General features: G+C 43.4%; 1 protein-coding gene across 1 annotated transcript in view; it reads right to left on the bottom strand.

Annotated features, from left to right (window-relative positions):
- Positions 1–1,482: 1,482 nt before the first annotated feature.
- LOC118084139 (protocadherin-11 X-linked) overlaps positions 1,483–18,634 on the bottom strand; it is a 177,540-nt gene continuing 160,388 nt past the window's right edge. The window contains exons 4-5 of the mRNA XM_060270233.2: positions 11,268–13,754; positions 1,483–3,491 (exon numbers count right to left, since the gene is read on the bottom strand). Coding sequence (XP_060126216.1) covers positions 3,486–3,491; positions 11,268–13,754 — 2,493 coding nt within the window. The 3' untranslated portion in view covers positions 1,483–3,485. The remainder of the gene's footprint in view (positions 3,492–11,267; positions 13,755–18,634) is intronic.

Genomic DNA, 18,634 nt, shown 5'->3' with positions numbered 1-18,634 from the left:
GATACCATCAACCATAGTAGCGCTCTGGTGTGTCTGTCCTGAGTTAGAGGTGGGTGGCACCACTTTGCGGTGGTTCTGGTCCTACTCGGATGGTTGTTTCCGGAGGGTGATGCTTGGGGAGTGTTCTTCAGCCCCATAGAGCTTTCAATGTGGGATTTTATCCCCTATGCTGTTTAACATCTACATGAAACCGCTGAGTGAGGTCAGCCGGGGGTTTGGTGTACATTGTCAGCAATATGCTGATGAAACACAGCTCTTCTTCTCCTTTACATCTGCAGGTGTGGCAGTGGATATGCTGGACGTTGTCTTGCCTCTGTAATGGACTGAATGAGAACCAACAAATGGAGCTCAACCCAGATAAAAGTGAGGCACTGTTTGTGAGTGGTTCCCTAGACTGGATCAATGGGATTTGCCCTGCTCTTGATGGGGTTACACTCCCTCTGAAAGAGCAGGTATATAGCTTGGGCGGGGGGACTTCTGGGTCCTTTGCTGTTGGCTTGAGGCTCAGGTGGCCTTGATGGCACAGAATGCCTTCCATCAGCTTTAGCTGGTAGCCCAGCTTGACTGTACTGACAGCCAACTGATTTCTGGGCCTGATTCAATGTGCTGGTTTTGACCTATGAAGCCTTACAAACAGCTCAGGACTGCCTCTCCCCATATGAACCAACCCAAACCCCATGATCATCATTTGAAGCCCCTTGAGTGCCCCCTCCATGAGAGGCCTGAAGAGCAGCAACATAAGAATAGGCCTTTTCTGTAGTGGCTCCTCATTTGTTGAATGCACACCACAGCAACATCTGCCAGGCACCTTCATTACATAACTTTAGGCACCACCTGAAAACATTTTTCTATACTCAGGACTTTGGCTGATCAAATATTCTATGACCTTTTAAATGAGATTGTGGGAGGGGAGTTATTGGGGTGTTTTTGTTTCCTTATGTATGATCTTATTTTGTATTTTTATGCTGTGAACCCTCCAGGGATCTTTGGATGTTGGGCCCTATACAAATTTAATTTAAAAAGTTGTGGGTTTTTTTGCTTTTTTTAAAGCCAACTCTGAATATATGAAAGGAGGAGCAAATGCTTAACATTTACTTTTTTAAAAAATCAATGTGAGTTAAGAGTGCTTAACTTTGGCAGGATTGCTGCACTCAACATGTTGTAGAAAGAAATATGGCTGAGAGTAGCACTCAGCTTTTGCTGTGCATTGACTTGTCCGAAAAAAAAAATCAATGTGGGCTCCAGGCAAATATAAAAGGTTTAAATGATTAGGGAGCTCATGCATTTCTTTTTTTTCAGGAGACACACATTTAAAATGTGGAAGCATGTGGCACTTCTACACCTGCTTTTCTTGTGCAAAAGTGCTTCCCGTGGAGCAACTTCTTGTTGATCTAGGCGCACAGTTAATATGTGATTGGGACAGATACCTCTTCCCCCTTCCCCTGCCATCTAGCTATCCAATTTTATATTATCATTCATACATTTCCTTTTTACTCCTTCCCCTTTTTTTAAAAGCACTGAGTGCAATCCAGTAGGAATATTGTTCAAAACATTTGAAGATAATTTCTGTGCTCTTGTAGAATCCTACTTTTCAGTGGGATATCCACAGTCAAAGTTCTAGGTGGACTGTGCTCAATGAATCCCGCACCAATCCAAACACTGTTACATGAAGTGTACATTCTTTTACATTATTGCCCAAGGATGATACAATGCAACACATTAATGCAACACATTAATGCAAACTGTGATAGGCATAGTACACATTTTAAACATGTAATAAGCAACAACCAAAAAATGAAAATGTTACATCTTATGCTAACCAAAGATAAATTCAGTGATCTTGCCAAATTGCCTAAAAAGGCAGCCATTTTAATGCTAGGCAGCAGTATTATTATTTATTTGTACTAGTGGTAGTTAAGGTTTTGATTTATTTATTTTTAAAATCACACTAAATGCAAGACCTTTTGCTTAAATATTGGGGAAGGGCGTGCCATCTAAATTGTGCCTAAGTAGGTATTCTTAAAAATGCTAGCCAGCATAATATAAAATAAGCTTTCATCGAAAAGCTTAACAGTTAGAATAATAATTAAAAAAAAGAATGATAGAGGCTGGCTACAGGTGTATACTATACATATATCTATACGGAATTGCAAGTACGAGGTACACCCTCTCTTGGGCCCAGTTCATACAACATGCAGCACAATCCTATGCATGTTTACTCAGATGTAAGTCCCATTGAAATCAATGGGACTTACTTCCCATTCCACATGTTTAGGCTTGGAGGCCTAGTGGACCTATGATAGAGGAGCAGATATACAACTCTCCCCCACCCCATGGATGCAACATGTGGAGGTGGGTGTTCCATGTAGAGCAAGGGTACCCGTTGTGGTGGGCTATAACTCCCATCACCCTTGACCTTTGACGCTACTGGCTGGAGCTGATGGGAATTGGAGTCCAACAACATTTGGATGTCCCCATGTTTCCTAGCCCTGCTGCACATGGAACCGCCCTTCACATTCTCCATGATGTGTGTCATGGAGAAAATGCATTAGCAGCTGACTTTCCACCATGCTGAGGATTGATGGCGTGTTAAGCCAGTGGAACGAGCCATTTGGCATTTTAAGATCAACAAAGCACTGTAAAATGCTCATATCTGGCTATCCTGCATAGCGGAAAAAAAGTATTTCTTACAATAACCCCCCTCCCCCCCCCAGAAAATAAAAAAATAAACCAACAATAATTTCTCATTCTGGAGCATATGAGACAAAGCATTTTACCAAGAAATGCAGGGAGTATAGATAACTTTACTTTGTCTTTTTTTATGTATATGCCTAAAAGTTATTGCTCCTTTATCATCATGTATATGGGATAGAAGGCAGAAGGTGGGATTGGGGAACCTGTGGCCCTTCACTGTTGCTGGACTAGGCAACTCACCATCCCTAACCACTGGGCATGCTGGGTGGGGCTGATGGGAGTTGCAGTCCAGCAACACCTGGAAAGGAACAGGTTCCCCATCCCTGCTATAAGGGAGGGGAGCAGGGACAACAGATATCCTCAGCGTAAATAAGTTAAGGGCATTAGTCCATTAAGGACAAAGTGGCTTTCAGCAACATAAGAGAATAAAAAGATATATCTTATATAGTTACCACCATTCACACCCAGTGATGGTTAATATCACTTATTTTGCCTTAGGGAAAAACCCTACATTATCGAACACTTATAGCACAATGTTCTCAAGTCTCTCTTTGTCTTTCTTTTCTTTCCTTTTCTGTCTTAGCGTTCTTGCCCTGAATACCTTTCAGTAGGGCAGCTTGAACAGTTCACCGCCACTTCGAAAACCCCTCTGGAGATCAGACGATAAAATTCTTCAGCAATCAGGGAGAGAGGACAAAGGGCTTTCTCGTGCTATTCCCATATTTCCATGTTTGCTGGCTTAACATCATTGTGTATACGACTTCAGTACTTAACAGCTGATGCGAAGACGTTCAGAGCTGGCAAACAGAGAAACAGCATGAGAAAAGCCCCTGCCTTCATCATCACATCTCCAACCCTACCCTAAAAGTCGGCTTGGCAGCTATCAACTAGCTTAATAGTGTCATGGGGATGGGGAGGGACTCAGGGAGATTTTACTATTTTTAGATTTAGATAGGCAATTCAGATTCCAAACATTCATATGGGAGATGCAGGCTTGGGGAACCTGTGCCCCCCACTCAGATGTGGTTGGGCACCAATTCTTATCAGTCCCACCCAGCATGGTCAATAGTAAGGAATTATGGGAGTTGTGTTCCTACAATATCAGGATGACAACCAATTTCCCATCCCTGATTTACAGGATGCTTGCTTTTGGGGTTTATCTGGATATAACAGCTATCCCTCCAAGCTGCCCTACTAAGAGGCATATCAGGATCTATATAAAGGATAGATTTGCTAGGTAGCCAGCATGGTTCTCTTCAGAAGTTGCTGATTTCCAGACCTTGGCCCCAGTCAGTGTGGGCAGCTGTCAGGAATGGTGGAAGATGCATTTCAATATCAAGGGATTAGCCAATGCCTGCAAGGGGTCATTCGATGGAAACTCTAGTTATATATTCTGTGGGGAGGGGGTGGGGTGGAGGGGGTGGGGAAGGGGTGCTAACTAAGCATTGCAATAAAGGACTCTTGACACATTCATCAAATTTCAATTCCCAGGATTCTTTGGGGAAAGACATGACTAGCAAATGGCTTTAAATCAACATAAGATCATAGTACATACATGCCCTTAGTGGAAATACATTACTTAATACAATGCAACTCTTATGTCAAAATATGTGGTACAGCCGGCTTCAGACCTTGTAAATGTATATAATTACAAAATGCCATGCACTCAAGAGACTCACTGCAACATATTTTAACCCCCCATTTTGTTAGAATTCTCTGACATTGAGGAAGGTCTGTATAAATAAACACATGCCACATCTACCTCCCTCCCTCCCTCCTACCCACCCACCAACCATGTATTGTCATCATGTTTAAGAACTTGCTGATATCAAGATAGCATATGTTTAAAATATTGTGAGAAAATAATATTGGGAGAGATGGAATATGGGAGGAAAGAAGACTGAAACAAAGCAGAGCAATTAATGTAAAATATTCTGGCTAAATCGTCATGATCTCACTGTAAAGTGCAATAGTAAAGAATGGTCAAAAGTATGCATGAAAGCAGGGCTGGAGAAAATCAATGCAGAGTAATGGCAAAGGTGTCAAACACACAAAGGTCCTGTTCCTACAGCAAGCATAGTTAAGTTTTCCAAAGTGCATCAGTGCAAAAATGCCAACTTTTGGACCCAGTTTGCATATGTAAAATTGGCCGGCTTGATTTTCAGTGCAACCCATGCCATATAAGAATGGATACTGCCTGCTGGAACACCAACAAACCAAACTGGGGAACTCAAGCAGCAGTTCTGCATGTGCAAATTCAGCTTTACCTGAAATGGTAAATGAATTGATACCAAAGGCGTAAACTTGACACACACTTAGTGACTGCATATGTTAAGAGGTGCAGAACAGGAAAAGCTAGTGAACTCTCAACTTTAAAACATTTTTCAACTTGCACTGAGTCACCCTGAGTACTGTAGTTACGTAGGAAGGGTGTGGCATAAACACTCTTAAATAAACCTTAAATATTTTTCTTCCTCTTTTTACTAATTTGCTTGGATTTTAATGCAAGAAAAAGTAAGTTGTAACTTCAGAGGAGGACCAGGCTCAGAACTGCATTCAGCTCAGATGCAGACAATCTATCCTATATAGTGCTGGGACCACACCATACCCTCCAACAATCCTCAGATGAAAATGGGGACACTTCTTACTCCCCCCCCCCAACTGAGCCTCCTTGAACTCCATTTCCCACCACCACCACCACCACAAAGCATTTCCTATCAGAAGAAGGGTAAGCGCCATCACCACCACACCAGTGGGACACACCACACGTGCCGGGGGTGGCTTTCATAATTTTGGCACTGTCCTTGGAAAATCAGGACATTTGGAGGGTATGCCACATCAGTTTCTGGATAAAGAAGGTTTACTCATCATCAAGCTGCCACAAACTCCTCAGGTTGAGGGAGGATGGAAGAAGTGTACTGGTATAGCTCTGAGTACCTGCAGCAGCTATTGGTTGCCCTGCCTCAGTAATGGACTGGATGAGAGCTAAAGAACTAAAGCTCAATCTAAATAAGTCTGAGACACTGCTGGTGGGTGGTTACCTAGCATGGATGGCTGGGTGATTGTCTGTTCTTGATGAGGTTACATGTCTGAATCTGGTCTGCAATCACCTGTTCAAGAACCTTGCCCATGAAGGGGAGATTAGCAACTTGTGGGTACCGTGGTTACTTAGATCTTCTTAATCAAGGGAGCGTTTCTTGGAGAGTGGTTTTATCTTTAAGTAGGCAGGGACAACCCCCTCTCACAAGGATTCATTAATCCCTCCCTGCCCCAGCCAGCTCCCCCCCCTATTTTTTATCAGTCAAGAGGGACAAGAGTCCACAGAACATTGTTGCACTGATCCAAGCACCTTGTCCACATCATTACTAACTGAAACTCATCCAACACAACAGGACTCAACAGTGCTCTAGACATCCCTTGAGAGTAATCTGCTGTAGCAGCAGAATTAAGATCCTAGTGAATGCAAGAGATTTTGTCTTCAAAATGCTTTGCAAACACAGTGAGGAGCTACAGTAGTACCTCGACTTACGAATGACTCAACTTACAAATGTTTCGACTTACTATCGGAGCTCCGTCTGCCATCTTGAATGCGGTTTAGATACGATTTTTTCGACTTACAAATTTTTAGATCAGGTTGCTTCAACTTACGAATTTTTCTCCCAATGCATTCCTATGGGATTCGACTTAGGATTTTTTTCGATTTATGAATGTGTGTTCAGAATGCATTAAATTTGTAAGTCGGGGTACCACTGTACCATCAATCCCACCACCTACTTCAGGTCAGAATGTAAAAGACCCTGCACTACCCAGAACAGCTCTGCCAGATGGCAGAGTGAGGATGCAATGGAGGCAGCAAATTATGCCTTCCATGCTGCCTTCACTGCTATTAGGTAGGCTCCATTGTTCATTTGCATTCCACCAGATCTTTCCTCCACTCACATTCAAGCCATCTCCCAGCTCATTTCCTCGTTCTAAGCTCTGGAGTATAACACAAGCCCCCCCCCCAATTGGGAGAGGGTGATCAGGAGTCTTCGTGTCAATGACCTGGGCCATTCAGATGTTCTAGAGGTCAGCCAGGGCTTTGGTAGGAGCATCAGTCATATCAGGAGGGAAATCCACCGAAGACATCAGGAAACCCATTAGATCCATCAGTCCCTAAGGAAATCCTCATATGTTCCCTACCCTTGCAGAGGGGGAAAGGTGCTGAAAGCCTAAATCTCAACAGGAAGTGATCTGACCATAACACACGCTGGAAATCACACCCTCCCTGCGCAACTGAGAAAACAAGCTCCATAGTGTGGCCTGCCATATGCATTGGGCCACTGACATGTTGGGACAGCCCATAGACCTGAGCCACCCCAACATCAGTCACGTTGGCATGGATGTTGAAGTCCCCCAGAACCAGCAGTCTCTGAGTCCTCAATACAGTCGTACATTGGAAGTCAAACTGAATCCGTTCTGAAAGTGCTGGCACACTCCTGTGACACTGACCCTCAAGACTGCCCTGATGCTGCACCAAGTACCGAGCTGGGCAGAACCGGGTGAGACCAACTCTAGCATGATCACTCACCCAGGTCTCAGTGATACAAGCCAAATTAGTCTCCTCGTCCATAATCAGATCAGAGAGGTCTTCCTCAGCCCTGGCATTCAGCAACAGCAGCTGTAGAAAGGAGGACTGGCTGATAGCACAACTACAAGTTGGAGGAGGGGCTGGCACACAGCAGGAACCAACTGCCTGTGTCTTGTGTCCCTTGCACAGCTTTCCCCACCTTCCACCTGCTCTGGACCACTGTGACCCCCCCCCCAGCTTTCTCCTGCTCCTCTTCCTAGACACACCCTACATCTTTTTATTATTTTAAAACAAAAACAAACCCAGAATTTAAAAGCCACAGCTCAAAGGCCATTTAGAAACAATTTTAAACATTTTAAACAGCCAGTAAATCCAGTAACATCCGATTCTCAACTCCCAAGAGTTTGTTCCAGCTTTTTGTAACTGGAGTAAGTCTGGGTCATGCCCTCCCAGGTCAGATGAAACAAACCCTCTCAAGCAGGAAGCAGGTCCTCATAATAAAATAATACTGAAACTGATAACCAGTGGAGGTTAACACACATTTGGATGGGTAGGCAGGGAAGTAAGAAAGTATAGTTTTCTCTTCAGCCCTGTATTCATTACATTTCAAAATGTCATGAATCCCTTTTCTATACTGCTACTATGTGCAGTCTGAATGGTTGAGTTGGATCCGAATAAGGACCGCTTACCCCCCGGTGTGCAGCGATTGCAGCCTCCCATGGACCACGGTTGCACTAGGGGTGGGGGTGGGGAGTGCTGGTTTCCTGTGCAGTTGAGTGGGGACATCACTTCTTCCCCAATGGTCACACAGGCTTCTGGTCTTCCATCCATGATTCCAGGCAATCACAGGAGGCCCAGAAGGGGCAAGGGTTCGGAGTGAACCTGAGTGATGCCAGCATGCACCTCCTGCTCTGGGTCTAGTTAGTGGTTAACTTCCCCACCCTCCCTCCTTTCATATCTTGCCATGGTTCTGTTTGAGTGTTAGTGAGCAGAAAGCAATTAGGACCGTGCTATGGAAGCACTGGGTCACCATATTTGGGGCCAGGGAGCAATTTGTCCTCCAGGCAAATTGAACCAGTTGGGAGTTTTTGCCTTCTTTGTAGCAATTGTCACAACTTGGGTGGGTAAGTCAAGGTGGGTGGGGCTGGGAGGTGAGCAGGACTCTCACCTCACATTCCATGGGGTGGGGGTACTTCATTAAAAGGCCCAAAGGGAGGTGCTGTGATCCTTATGCCCAGACAGTGGTTGATTTCCCAGGATACTCTCCCCAAATGGTGATCTCAGAAGACACCCTGCTTTGATGTACGTCACAGGGTGATCCTTAAACTGAGATCAATTATGAGAATCAAACAGCAGTTATGCTGGGTGCCTACTCCAATGCCTACTCCAAAACCTGTTTACATCTGTAATCAATAAAGTTGTAGCTTATTTTATTCCAAAGTGATGGCTTCTTCTTCTTCTTCTTCTTCTTCTTCTTCTTCTTCTTCTTCTTCTTCTTCTTCTTCTTCTTCTTCTTCTTCCTCTTCCTCTTCTTCTTCTTCTTCTTCTTCTTCTTCTTCTTCTTCTTCTTCTTCTTCTTCTTCTTCTTCTTCTTCTCTTCTTTCCCCCCTCCCTGGTTAGCCCCCACCCAATAGCAGCCTTGCTGCACCCAGGCCTTTAATCTATATATCTGGATTAAGGGAAAGGATTCCAGGGCTGAATAGAACCTTTGTTTCTGTTTCCCACACTTGTCATACAATAGTTGCAATTGTTAGTAATGTCTAAAAAGTAGAATGCCAAGTTTACTTTTAATAGCTCAGGGAGTGGAAGAGATAGAGGAAGAGGAAATAATCTCTAGGTTCAATCATTTAAATCACCTTCTTCCAACCTGGTTACATCCAGACATTTTGTGCTTCAGCTTCCACCAGCCCCAGCCAGCATGGCCAAGCCCTAGGAATTATGGGTGCTGGAGCAATAGCACTCATAGGGCACCCAGTTGGGGAAACAGCAACTTTCCATGGTCACAGGCAATAGGACTTTCCTATGATTAACTCTCTGATCATTCAGCATAGCCTGGAGAAGTCTCAGGACAGATGGTATGAGGAGTCATTCCTTTCTCCTTCCTGAACCCTGCACCAACCCAGGTGAGGTCTGAACATCACTACTGGGCTCTTGTTCCAGAATGGCTAGTGCCTAAAACAACATAACTCCTCTTGGGATCAGGAGAAGTTTGCAGAAGGTCCATGGCTAGGTGGACCTTGGCTAGGAGCATCTGCTTTGCATGCAGATAGACCCAGGTCTAATCCCCAGTATGTCCAGGTAGGGCTGAAATCTTCCCTGCCTGAAATCCTGTGGATTATACTGACCTAGATGGACCACTGGTCTGACTCTGCATAAGGCAGCTTCCTACATTCCACATCATTTCATTGCATGTGCCACTTGTTCTGTTTGGAAACTGTCCAATATTCACATTCCCTTCATATATTTTCTGAGCCGTGATTGAATCTCACTCTGATTTGAATAAGCCCAAAGTTTCCTTTAGTGATTAAATATAACCAACCTGAGTCAGCAGGATAGCACTCAAATATATTTCCATTCAGATATTATAACTACTGCTGAAGCTGTGTTTTAGGCATGAGAAAAAAGATGAAGCTTTCCTTCAATCAACACCCATAAAAAGGTGTAGAAAAGTTTTAGGGAGGCGGGTGTTTTAAGTTCCTTCTCCCTTAACTACATTGCCAATTGCCCAAGAAGACCCAAATGAAATCCAAAGACCCGATTCTCAACTGAGACAAGTAATTGCAACACAACCAAAGTAATGGTCAATGGAGGGAAACGGGCGGCGCACCTTTGCTGCTTCAACACTTCTTTTTTTAAGAGAGTCGTTTTGTTTGACCAGCTCCTTGAAAGCCAGACAAGCACTCATTGCAACAGTAAGCACATCCAGAGGCAGATTTAGGGCAAAGTTGCACTGGGCACTGAGCTGCAGGGCATTGCAAGTACGATGTAGTGGATTGAGCAGAACAGAAGGTGAGAGGCGGGGGAACGTGCTGAAATCCCAAAGACCAAAGTCCACCCCAGCGTATGCTGCTAGCATTACTGCTAATACTGAAGTTTTAAATTATTATTACTTTTAATGGAAATAATGCAGCTTTTTAGAATCACCATTTAGAGGTGTGCATTCTCTTTATCAACTAAAAACAAAACACGGTGTAGCTGCACTTTGCCCAACCCCTTCTAACACATAAGCCTGGACTGCGCTTTAGCCATTGACATGGGAGACTAAATTTTTACAGTGTAGTGTTAGTAAAAGCTGGGCAGCATTTGTAATGCCTCTGATATTATCTTTTCCTCCCCCTTTAACTCCAGGGCTGTTTTATGCTGTCAGTTGTGTCAGGTGCCCAGCTTTTAGGAACCAATACAGCAGTGTATATTCCTAGCCTGGAAAAAGGCACTCAGTCCATTAAGGGGAGTTGAGGGGGGCAGCCTGCTTTATTCTTCTTCTTTTTTGCTGAGAGACCTTGAGGTACGGCTCCAACCAAAGAAGTCTGCAATTCCAGACTCCATTAACATTAAGAACCACTTATCAGATCCTGCAAAGCTTTATTGCTTTCCACCTGGCCTAGATTGCTTAGATTCCCAAGCAAAGGAGGCTAGCGAGGACAGGCCTGTAACCTCTCTTTTGTTCTGCAGATCTAAGCTACTGCTATCCACTATGCAAAGCGAGAAGTGCCACACTGCCATCTGCAGACAGGAATTACCTTCTAAATATGCTCATTCAGCAATCAAAATTCCCTGATAGCCAAGAGTCACTTCATTCTCATTTTCTTCCATTTAGTATTGATGGATCACAAACTGTTTACTTCTCAGCGCTTCAGCCAAGCATGAATGCTTAAGGTTTTTTTTATATATTTATATATAAAGATTTAAAAGGCACAGCGAAATTAAAAAAAGAAGAAAAAGATAAAGCAAAAGGAAAGGAGAGAAGCAGAGAGAAAGGTGCAAATGAGCAACTTGGCATTACCTGTCTGGTGTGGATGGAGCCTGGAGTCTTGAACCCTCCTTGACAGCTGCATTCAGAGACGCTGTAAGGGTCTGAGCTGCTGGAGGAGCACTTGGAGAGTGAATCGCAGCCCACCACGAAGGTGTTATCCAGAGGCAGTTCCTGAATGACATGGTGCTTCTTCGGTGGCACTGGAGTCTCGGGTTTTATTTGGAAAGTGGGCTGTGGTGAGGCAGACTTGTAGTGCTTTGCTAAATCTGGGCTGTCAGGCTTAAAGGTTGTTGGTGTGGTGGCCCAGTTATATTTTCCCATAGTCTGTTCTTCCAGCTCCACGGGAATGTCCAGAGTGCCATTGATATGTTCATGGCCAGGATCATCAGGCTTAGATTCTTCGATGGTCACAAAGTTGAGAAGAAGGCTTTTGGGAGAGCGCTTCTTCTTCTTCTTCTTCTTTTTGATCTGACGGTTTTCTTGGTTTGGAGAAACCCACTCACCACTCTGCTTGCTTTTCTGGACAACCTTGTGCCTGGGTGTTTGACGGCATCGCACCAGGGCAGTCACAAAGATGACCAGTATTACTGTCATGGTACCTGCAATGATAGCAATTATGATCTTGACATAGTCATTCGTCTGTGGGGTTATCTCACCATCCCCAACATTTTGGCCAACTGGAGTTTCCATGTTTCGGCGCACTAACTCTTGGACAAAGGATCCATTGGTGACAGTTTCATTCACAAACAAATGCACCAGTGCTATAGTATATAGTGACTCAGGCTGTCCTAAATCATTGACTTTGATAACTAGCCTGTGTAACCCATGATCTGCCGATATGACCTTCTCTTTCAAAGTAACATTGCCTGTTAACTGGTCAATCATAAACAATCCCCGTGAATTCCCACCAATAATGCTATAGCGAAGCTCCGCATTCATCCCTGTATCATTGTCAATGGCAAACACCTTTGTGACTACAGAGCCTGGGCTGGTGGTTATTGGAACCAAGTCATACGAGTAGTTAGATGAAGGCATGACAAAAACAGGCCTGTTGTCATTCACATCAACCACATTGATGGTCACCTTGGCAGTTGATGAACGTTGCAGCCTCCCTCCATCCACAGCCTTCACCTGAAAGGTATAAGAACCTTGCTGCTCCCTGTCAAAGGTAATATTAGGCCGTATGACTCCAGTGAGGGGATCAATAATGAAATTATCTTTGCCATTCAATATAGACAAGGTCACGGCTGCGTTCTCTCCGGAGTCTGCGTCTGTCACAGTGATCAGCCCAACAGTGCCATACATGGGTAGGTTTTCTGGTACGTAGAAATTATACTCGTTATGGGTGAAGGCAGGGCTGTTGTCGTTCTGGTCCAAGACTGAAACTGTCACAGTAGCATTGGTCTGTAAGGGTGGCATCCCATTATCTTTCGCCAGCACAGTGAATGAGTATCTGTCCTGTTTTTCCCTGTCCAGCTTTCTCACTGCTGTCAGAATGCCTGTACGGCGATCCAGGTTGAAGATGGGTGGTGCATCCAAGCCCAGCATGTAGCTGATTTCAGCATTGCGCCCACTATCTGCATCTGTAGCACTAATCTTGGTCAGCTGGGTGCCAGGAGCATTATTCTCAGGGATAGACAGTCCAATGACAGGCTGTGTGAACACTGGTGCATTGTCATTCTCATCTTTGATTTTGATGAGCAACATTGCAGACTGGTTCAAAGGTGGTTTTCCTGAATCAGAAGCCACTATTTTAATGGCATATTCCCGGGTGGCCTCGTAGTCGAGGAATGTGGCTGTCTCCAGCAGAAACTGATTATCAAACACAGGCTTTAACCTGAATGGTACATCGTGGTCAGTGTAGCAGGTAACTTTGCCGTTAAGCTCAGAATCCTTATCCATTACAGTAATGAGGGCAATTTTAGTATTGAGTGGTGCTTTCTCTGACAAAAGCACAGTCCCATTCACCGGGTTGATAATGTACCTCGTGTCTATTGATGGGATGTTATCATTAATGTCTGTGACATTCACTGTCACTGTTGCTCTTGAAGGTGTTGAACTGCCATCACTTGCTAAGACTGTTAACTTGTGTACTGGAGATTCCTCCCGGTCCAGTGGTTCCTTGATGGTGATGAGACCTGTGGTGTTATCAATGGCAAACAGCCTTTTGGCCAAGGTAGTGAGCTGGCTGCTAAAGTAGAAGTGGATCTGGGCATTTGAGCCCAGATCGGCATCAGTAGCATGAAGCTGAGAGACAGAGGTGCCCACAGGGGCACTTTCAGGAACACTGACTTCAATATCATTCTCCTTGAACACTGGGCGGTTGTCATTCACATCAGTAACTGTTACTTGGAGAATAGCAGTGCTGGATCGTGGAGGGTTGCCGCCATCTTCCACTTTAATTTTCATCACATAGGTATCCTTCTGCTCCCTGTCAAGTACCTGCTGTACTATCAACTGGGGCCACTTGTCCCCCTCCGGCGTCTCAATTATATCAAGTCCAAATACATTTTGACCCTAGAAGCCAGGAAAAAAAGATGCAGAGGGGTACATTATTACATATTAGTTTGACATACCTGAACAATATTAATGTGCATCCATCAGTTTATGGCTCTTCTAGTCCTTTAAGTTGCAATTAATGTGAAATACTTTGATGCTTTGTTATGTCAACAAATAAACAGTGCAATTCTAAACATATATTTATTTATTTATAAAATATGTGTATACCACAATTTCATTTAAAAAAATCAGAGTTGTTGACATCAATTATAATACAATCAGAACCACACAAGAAATAAAATAGATTACCAGCTGAATATTGCAAAAATGATTCTCTTAATCATTTGCATAACTCTGCAGCACCGAAATGTTTTCAGCAAATGTTTAGATTAGAAGGTGCTTGCTGAATCTCAGTTGTAAGAGCATTCTCCAGGAGAGGGCCAATAACAATGAAGGCTCAGTTTTGTCTTGATGTCAAATGAGCCTTACCAACTCAATATATTGACTTCCGAGTAAAAAATCACTGAACTCCTATCAAGAAAATCTGGTTAGGGTTTGCTATAAAGCAAAACAACACTTTTATGCTATGTTGAGTTAAACCAGTGGCTATTGGGTTTAGGTATCCATGATTATCACATCAGACAAACTGCTTACATGATGAATGTGTATTCAGTCATGAGTCACAAGTGGGCTTTGAACTGGCATGGTGATTCAACAGAGAAGAAAGTTCAAAATAATCTCCACCCTCCAACATGCTTAATAACCTGACATTCATCATGGCATTGGTGATGTTGAAAGTTTGCAGAGACTGGCAATCTGGTTTGTTGACAGTGACTGAGGAACATCATCAACAACAACAGCATCATCAGTATCAGTTAATGGTAAACAGCAGAATGCATGGGCTTAGAAATATTTATGCAACAAGAGATTGTGCACATAATCTAGACCAGCCTCACCCAACCTGGTGCCCTGCAGATGTTTTGGACTACAATTCCCATCACCCCATGTTAGTATGGCCAACAATCAGGGATGATTGTATCCCACCAGGTTGGGGAGGGCTGATCTAGATCAATGGTCTTTATCTGGCGGGTCACAGCCTGATCTAAGGTGGGTCTCAACAGCAGCACTACCACCATGCAAATATAGAGTGAAATTTACTATTTTCTCGTCGTTATACTCTGCAGTCGTCTGAATCATTAGAAGCCCCATTGTCGTGAAAGCGGATAGCAAATTATTCCCTTCTCTCTCTTAACACAGCGTTTGCCACAGTGACAGTTTTAATCTGTTATTATTTTGTATGCGAGTTTGTTTGATGCCAATAAAGGTTTTACTTACTATAGAGTGAAAGATTAATAAATGAATCCGCAAATACATGCTTGGGTTAAAACTAGGTCATGGGTCTAAAAAGGTTGAAGATACCTGATCTGGAAAATCCTGTATTGTGTCACATTCACAACTTTTAAGTTGCAATTGGCCAACAGGGTTACATCAATCAAAGTTAAGAAGGAAACCTGGCTCTAAAACTTTTGGGGGTGATATCTTTTCTCTATAAGAATATTTAGTTAAATACAGAACAATGTACCTTCCTTGTGCATTTCTACCACTTGTATTTGGAGTATTTGGAGACGTGTGTCTTGTGGAGTACAAGGTTTAATAATTCAACTAATAATAATAATACTACCCTGTCTTATTTTATTGCAGATAAAGGTGATTCTTGTTTGTTCTGCTTAAATTGTAGATGACGGGTTTCTCCAGTGGATATTTGTGAGGTCCAAAAGCAGGCGTATTATTCTGGCTCTGCATCATTCTTGTTAAAGAAGGAAATAAATTCTTGCCAAGTTTTATCAAATAAACACATGGCTTTATAGTTTCTTGAAGTTCTCAACAGGTTAAATTCTCCATAAATGCAAGGCTCAATATATCTTTTTTCCTACCAGAGTTCGGTGGTATAGAAATTTAATAAATAATACTAATAAAAGTAATGGTTAAAGCAGCTGATTCTTTCCAATGCTGGGGAATTACAAGGTGGTGCTGCCACCAGCATGTATTGCATTAGGTGGTTAGTGAGCAACCCCATTTTCTCCCCCCCCCAAAAAAATGAAAGAAGACAGAGTTGTAGACCTTTCACAACTGGATACTAAATTATCAGGTTGATTTCAGCTATTATGTCATCCCAATGAAAGGACACCCCAAGAATAGAATAAAATATTATCCATTAAAACACTATTCTCCATATATGGGGTGCAACTACCACCTGCAAAGTGTCTTAAAAGAGGTTTATCCCCACACCATTACAGAGGCAAGAGATCAGCAACCAACATCTGAATTTCTCCCTGGCACAAGACATGTTTCATAGGAATTTTGTTCCCATTCTTTATATACCTTAACTTGTCCTTCGCTTGACCACATTCAGAGCCTACCCACATGGTATTCTGTAAGTCAACAGACCTTATGGATAGGTGAATGTGAGGGTCCTGTTGGGTCAGCTGACCTGAGTAATAAAGTGCTACTGTTGAAATGCAGCTATGACAGCATCACAGTTGCTTTGGACACTGTTAACTGCATGTCGTACCATGCAACCCCTAGTTTTGCACTTTGCAGTTCCCTAACATGGATTATTTTTTTTCTTCCTGCCTCCTTTGTGACCTGTCACAATAAGAATGAACAGATCTGTGCTACCCTTTGTCAAGCAGAAAGAGAAATAATGCAATGGCTGAGATTCATCCCATGCAAAACTTAAGTACCAGTTCTGTAATTTATCGTATGAATCAGAAATAACCAAGTTACAACTGAATCACACCAGATTATGAGAAACAAATCGAGATCAAGGTAATTCAGTATTTCTCTTTTAATCATAATGCATTCCATGGCTGCAGTGAAAATTAGATTCCAAGTGTTAAAAATAATGCAACCATTACATTTACACACTGAATAATAAGGATCCTGAAATAGGTTTTGTTGAACACGGCATGCCCTTGTTACAGCAAAACAGATGCGTGGGCATGGAGACAGACTCTACAAACATATCTCACACTGCATAGGGCATGCAGGAACGGTGTTTCGATACTGCTGGTGGGAGAATAGAATTTGATTCGTACTAGATGGTGTCTCTCTGGGCACCCAAGCCTGAAAATGTTTTTTTTTTAAATTCCCCTTTAAAGGAAAGTGTGGGGAGGGAAGAGAAGAGAAAGAAACAGCCAACACATCCCCTGAGGAGGAAGAAGTGATTAGCATTCATCAATAGCAATCTCACTGAGTGATGGAAAATGGTGCTGACAGGCTCCAAAGGGAACGGCGCCAACTCTACTTCACCAGAAGCAAGGAAAGGAGTGATAATGCAGAAGCACTGAGGGTGGAGGTGAAAATAAGCACCAGAAAACAAGGGACGTCCAATTTCCCATTTGCTTTTCAAAATTATCAGCACTTGTTGGGATGGATGCCTTCAGTCTGAGAAGTCCAACACTTATGAACACGGGAAGCTGCCTTGTACTGAGTCAGACCATTGAACCATCTAGCTCAGTACTGCCTACACTGGCTGGCAGCAGCTGCCCTGGTTTTCAGGCAGGGGTCTTTTCCAGGCCCAACCTGGCAATAGCCCTCTCTTCAGAGGTGCTGGCCGGGTTTCATCCCAGCTTGAAAACTCACAGGGCACTTTTGCTTGTGATGCTTAAAGCAGTTTGCAATGCAAATGTAAACAGTAAATGTCCCTGTTCTGTGGCAATTCTGTTCTGTTGCAAGTAGAATGAGAGAGACTCAAAGCCAGCTTATGCCTCATGTTGTATTTTCTCATGGAAGTCCTTAGCTCTAGGCTCAACGTTTATTGGCAGGCATGGACCAGTCATTAGGAGGGGTGAAGCCACCACCTTAGGCCCACCTCACTGGCAGCAGAGGTGGCAGCACCAATTTCTGGTGAGATCTCACCAAAAGAGCATGAAAATCTGCAATAACCCCCTGGAAATTGGCACTGTTGCTGGTGGCAGAGGCAGTGGGGCAGTCAGCATAAGTGGCTGCGGTGGTGGCAGCAGAGCATAACAGCATTTCACATTTTGGCTCAAGCATTGAATTGGGTCACATTGCCCCTGTTTTTTTGGTAAGGCAAGATCACTCTGCACATGCTTAGTGTCTCTTACTTTACCGTCATTTGGCTTTTGCATGGAATAACTAACTGACATTCAGAAAACAGATCCCAAGGCTAAACAATAAAAAGCCTTGGGCTTAAAACCCAGGTCTTGGGCTGTGCATATTTGGCAAATATTGTGTCTATTCCACAGAGGCTCCTACCAGCTGTTTTGCAGCATGTGAACAGTGGATATGGAAACACTGGGAACAATCAGTACTGAATAATCCACTGATCCCTCCAAACCCCTAATTTATCTACTAGCACTGGCCCCCAGAATGCTGAACTTCAGGAGCCTCTCAAGCACCCGATGGATATTTACTTAGAAAAGGCAGGGCTTGCCAAACAAACAAAAAATTCTTATACTGCCTCTGACCTCAGTGACTCCATTAAAAATGGATGCAGTCATTCTCCCATCCCTAGAAACCCAGAAACCTTCCCATGCATTAGAGACAGCCCTAAATCTTAAAGCATTTTTTAAGGTGCATGCCTTAAACCCAATAACTGCTCCAGCATGTGTGGAGTGTATATCAATGCTGAAACTCTCTGTCACCACACAGAAACGGACTCTTCTTCCACAAGGAGGTTGTGGTAATGATCAATCAATCCACCAGACAAGTTTCCATATATGAACAGATTACTATAAAGAGTTCCTATTATGTCCCTGCATTCATCATATAGATTTAAACTCTTAGTCCTCACCCCCAAGAGAAGCTAAACTTCAATGTGTTGAAGAGTCTTGGGGCACCTGAGAGAATAACATGGTTATTGTATAAACTAT

This window comes from Zootoca vivipara, chromosome Z2, assembly GCF_965207765.1.
Source record: "Zootoca vivipara chromosome Z2, rZooViv2.hap1.1, whole genome shotgun sequence".
In the NCBI taxonomy this organism is placed as follows: domain Eukaryota; kingdom Metazoa; phylum Chordata; class Lepidosauria; order Squamata; family Lacertidae; genus Zootoca; species Zootoca vivipara.
The sequence above is the reverse complement of the archived record's forward strand: the minus strand, read 5'-3'. Positions and strand labels throughout refer to the sequence as shown.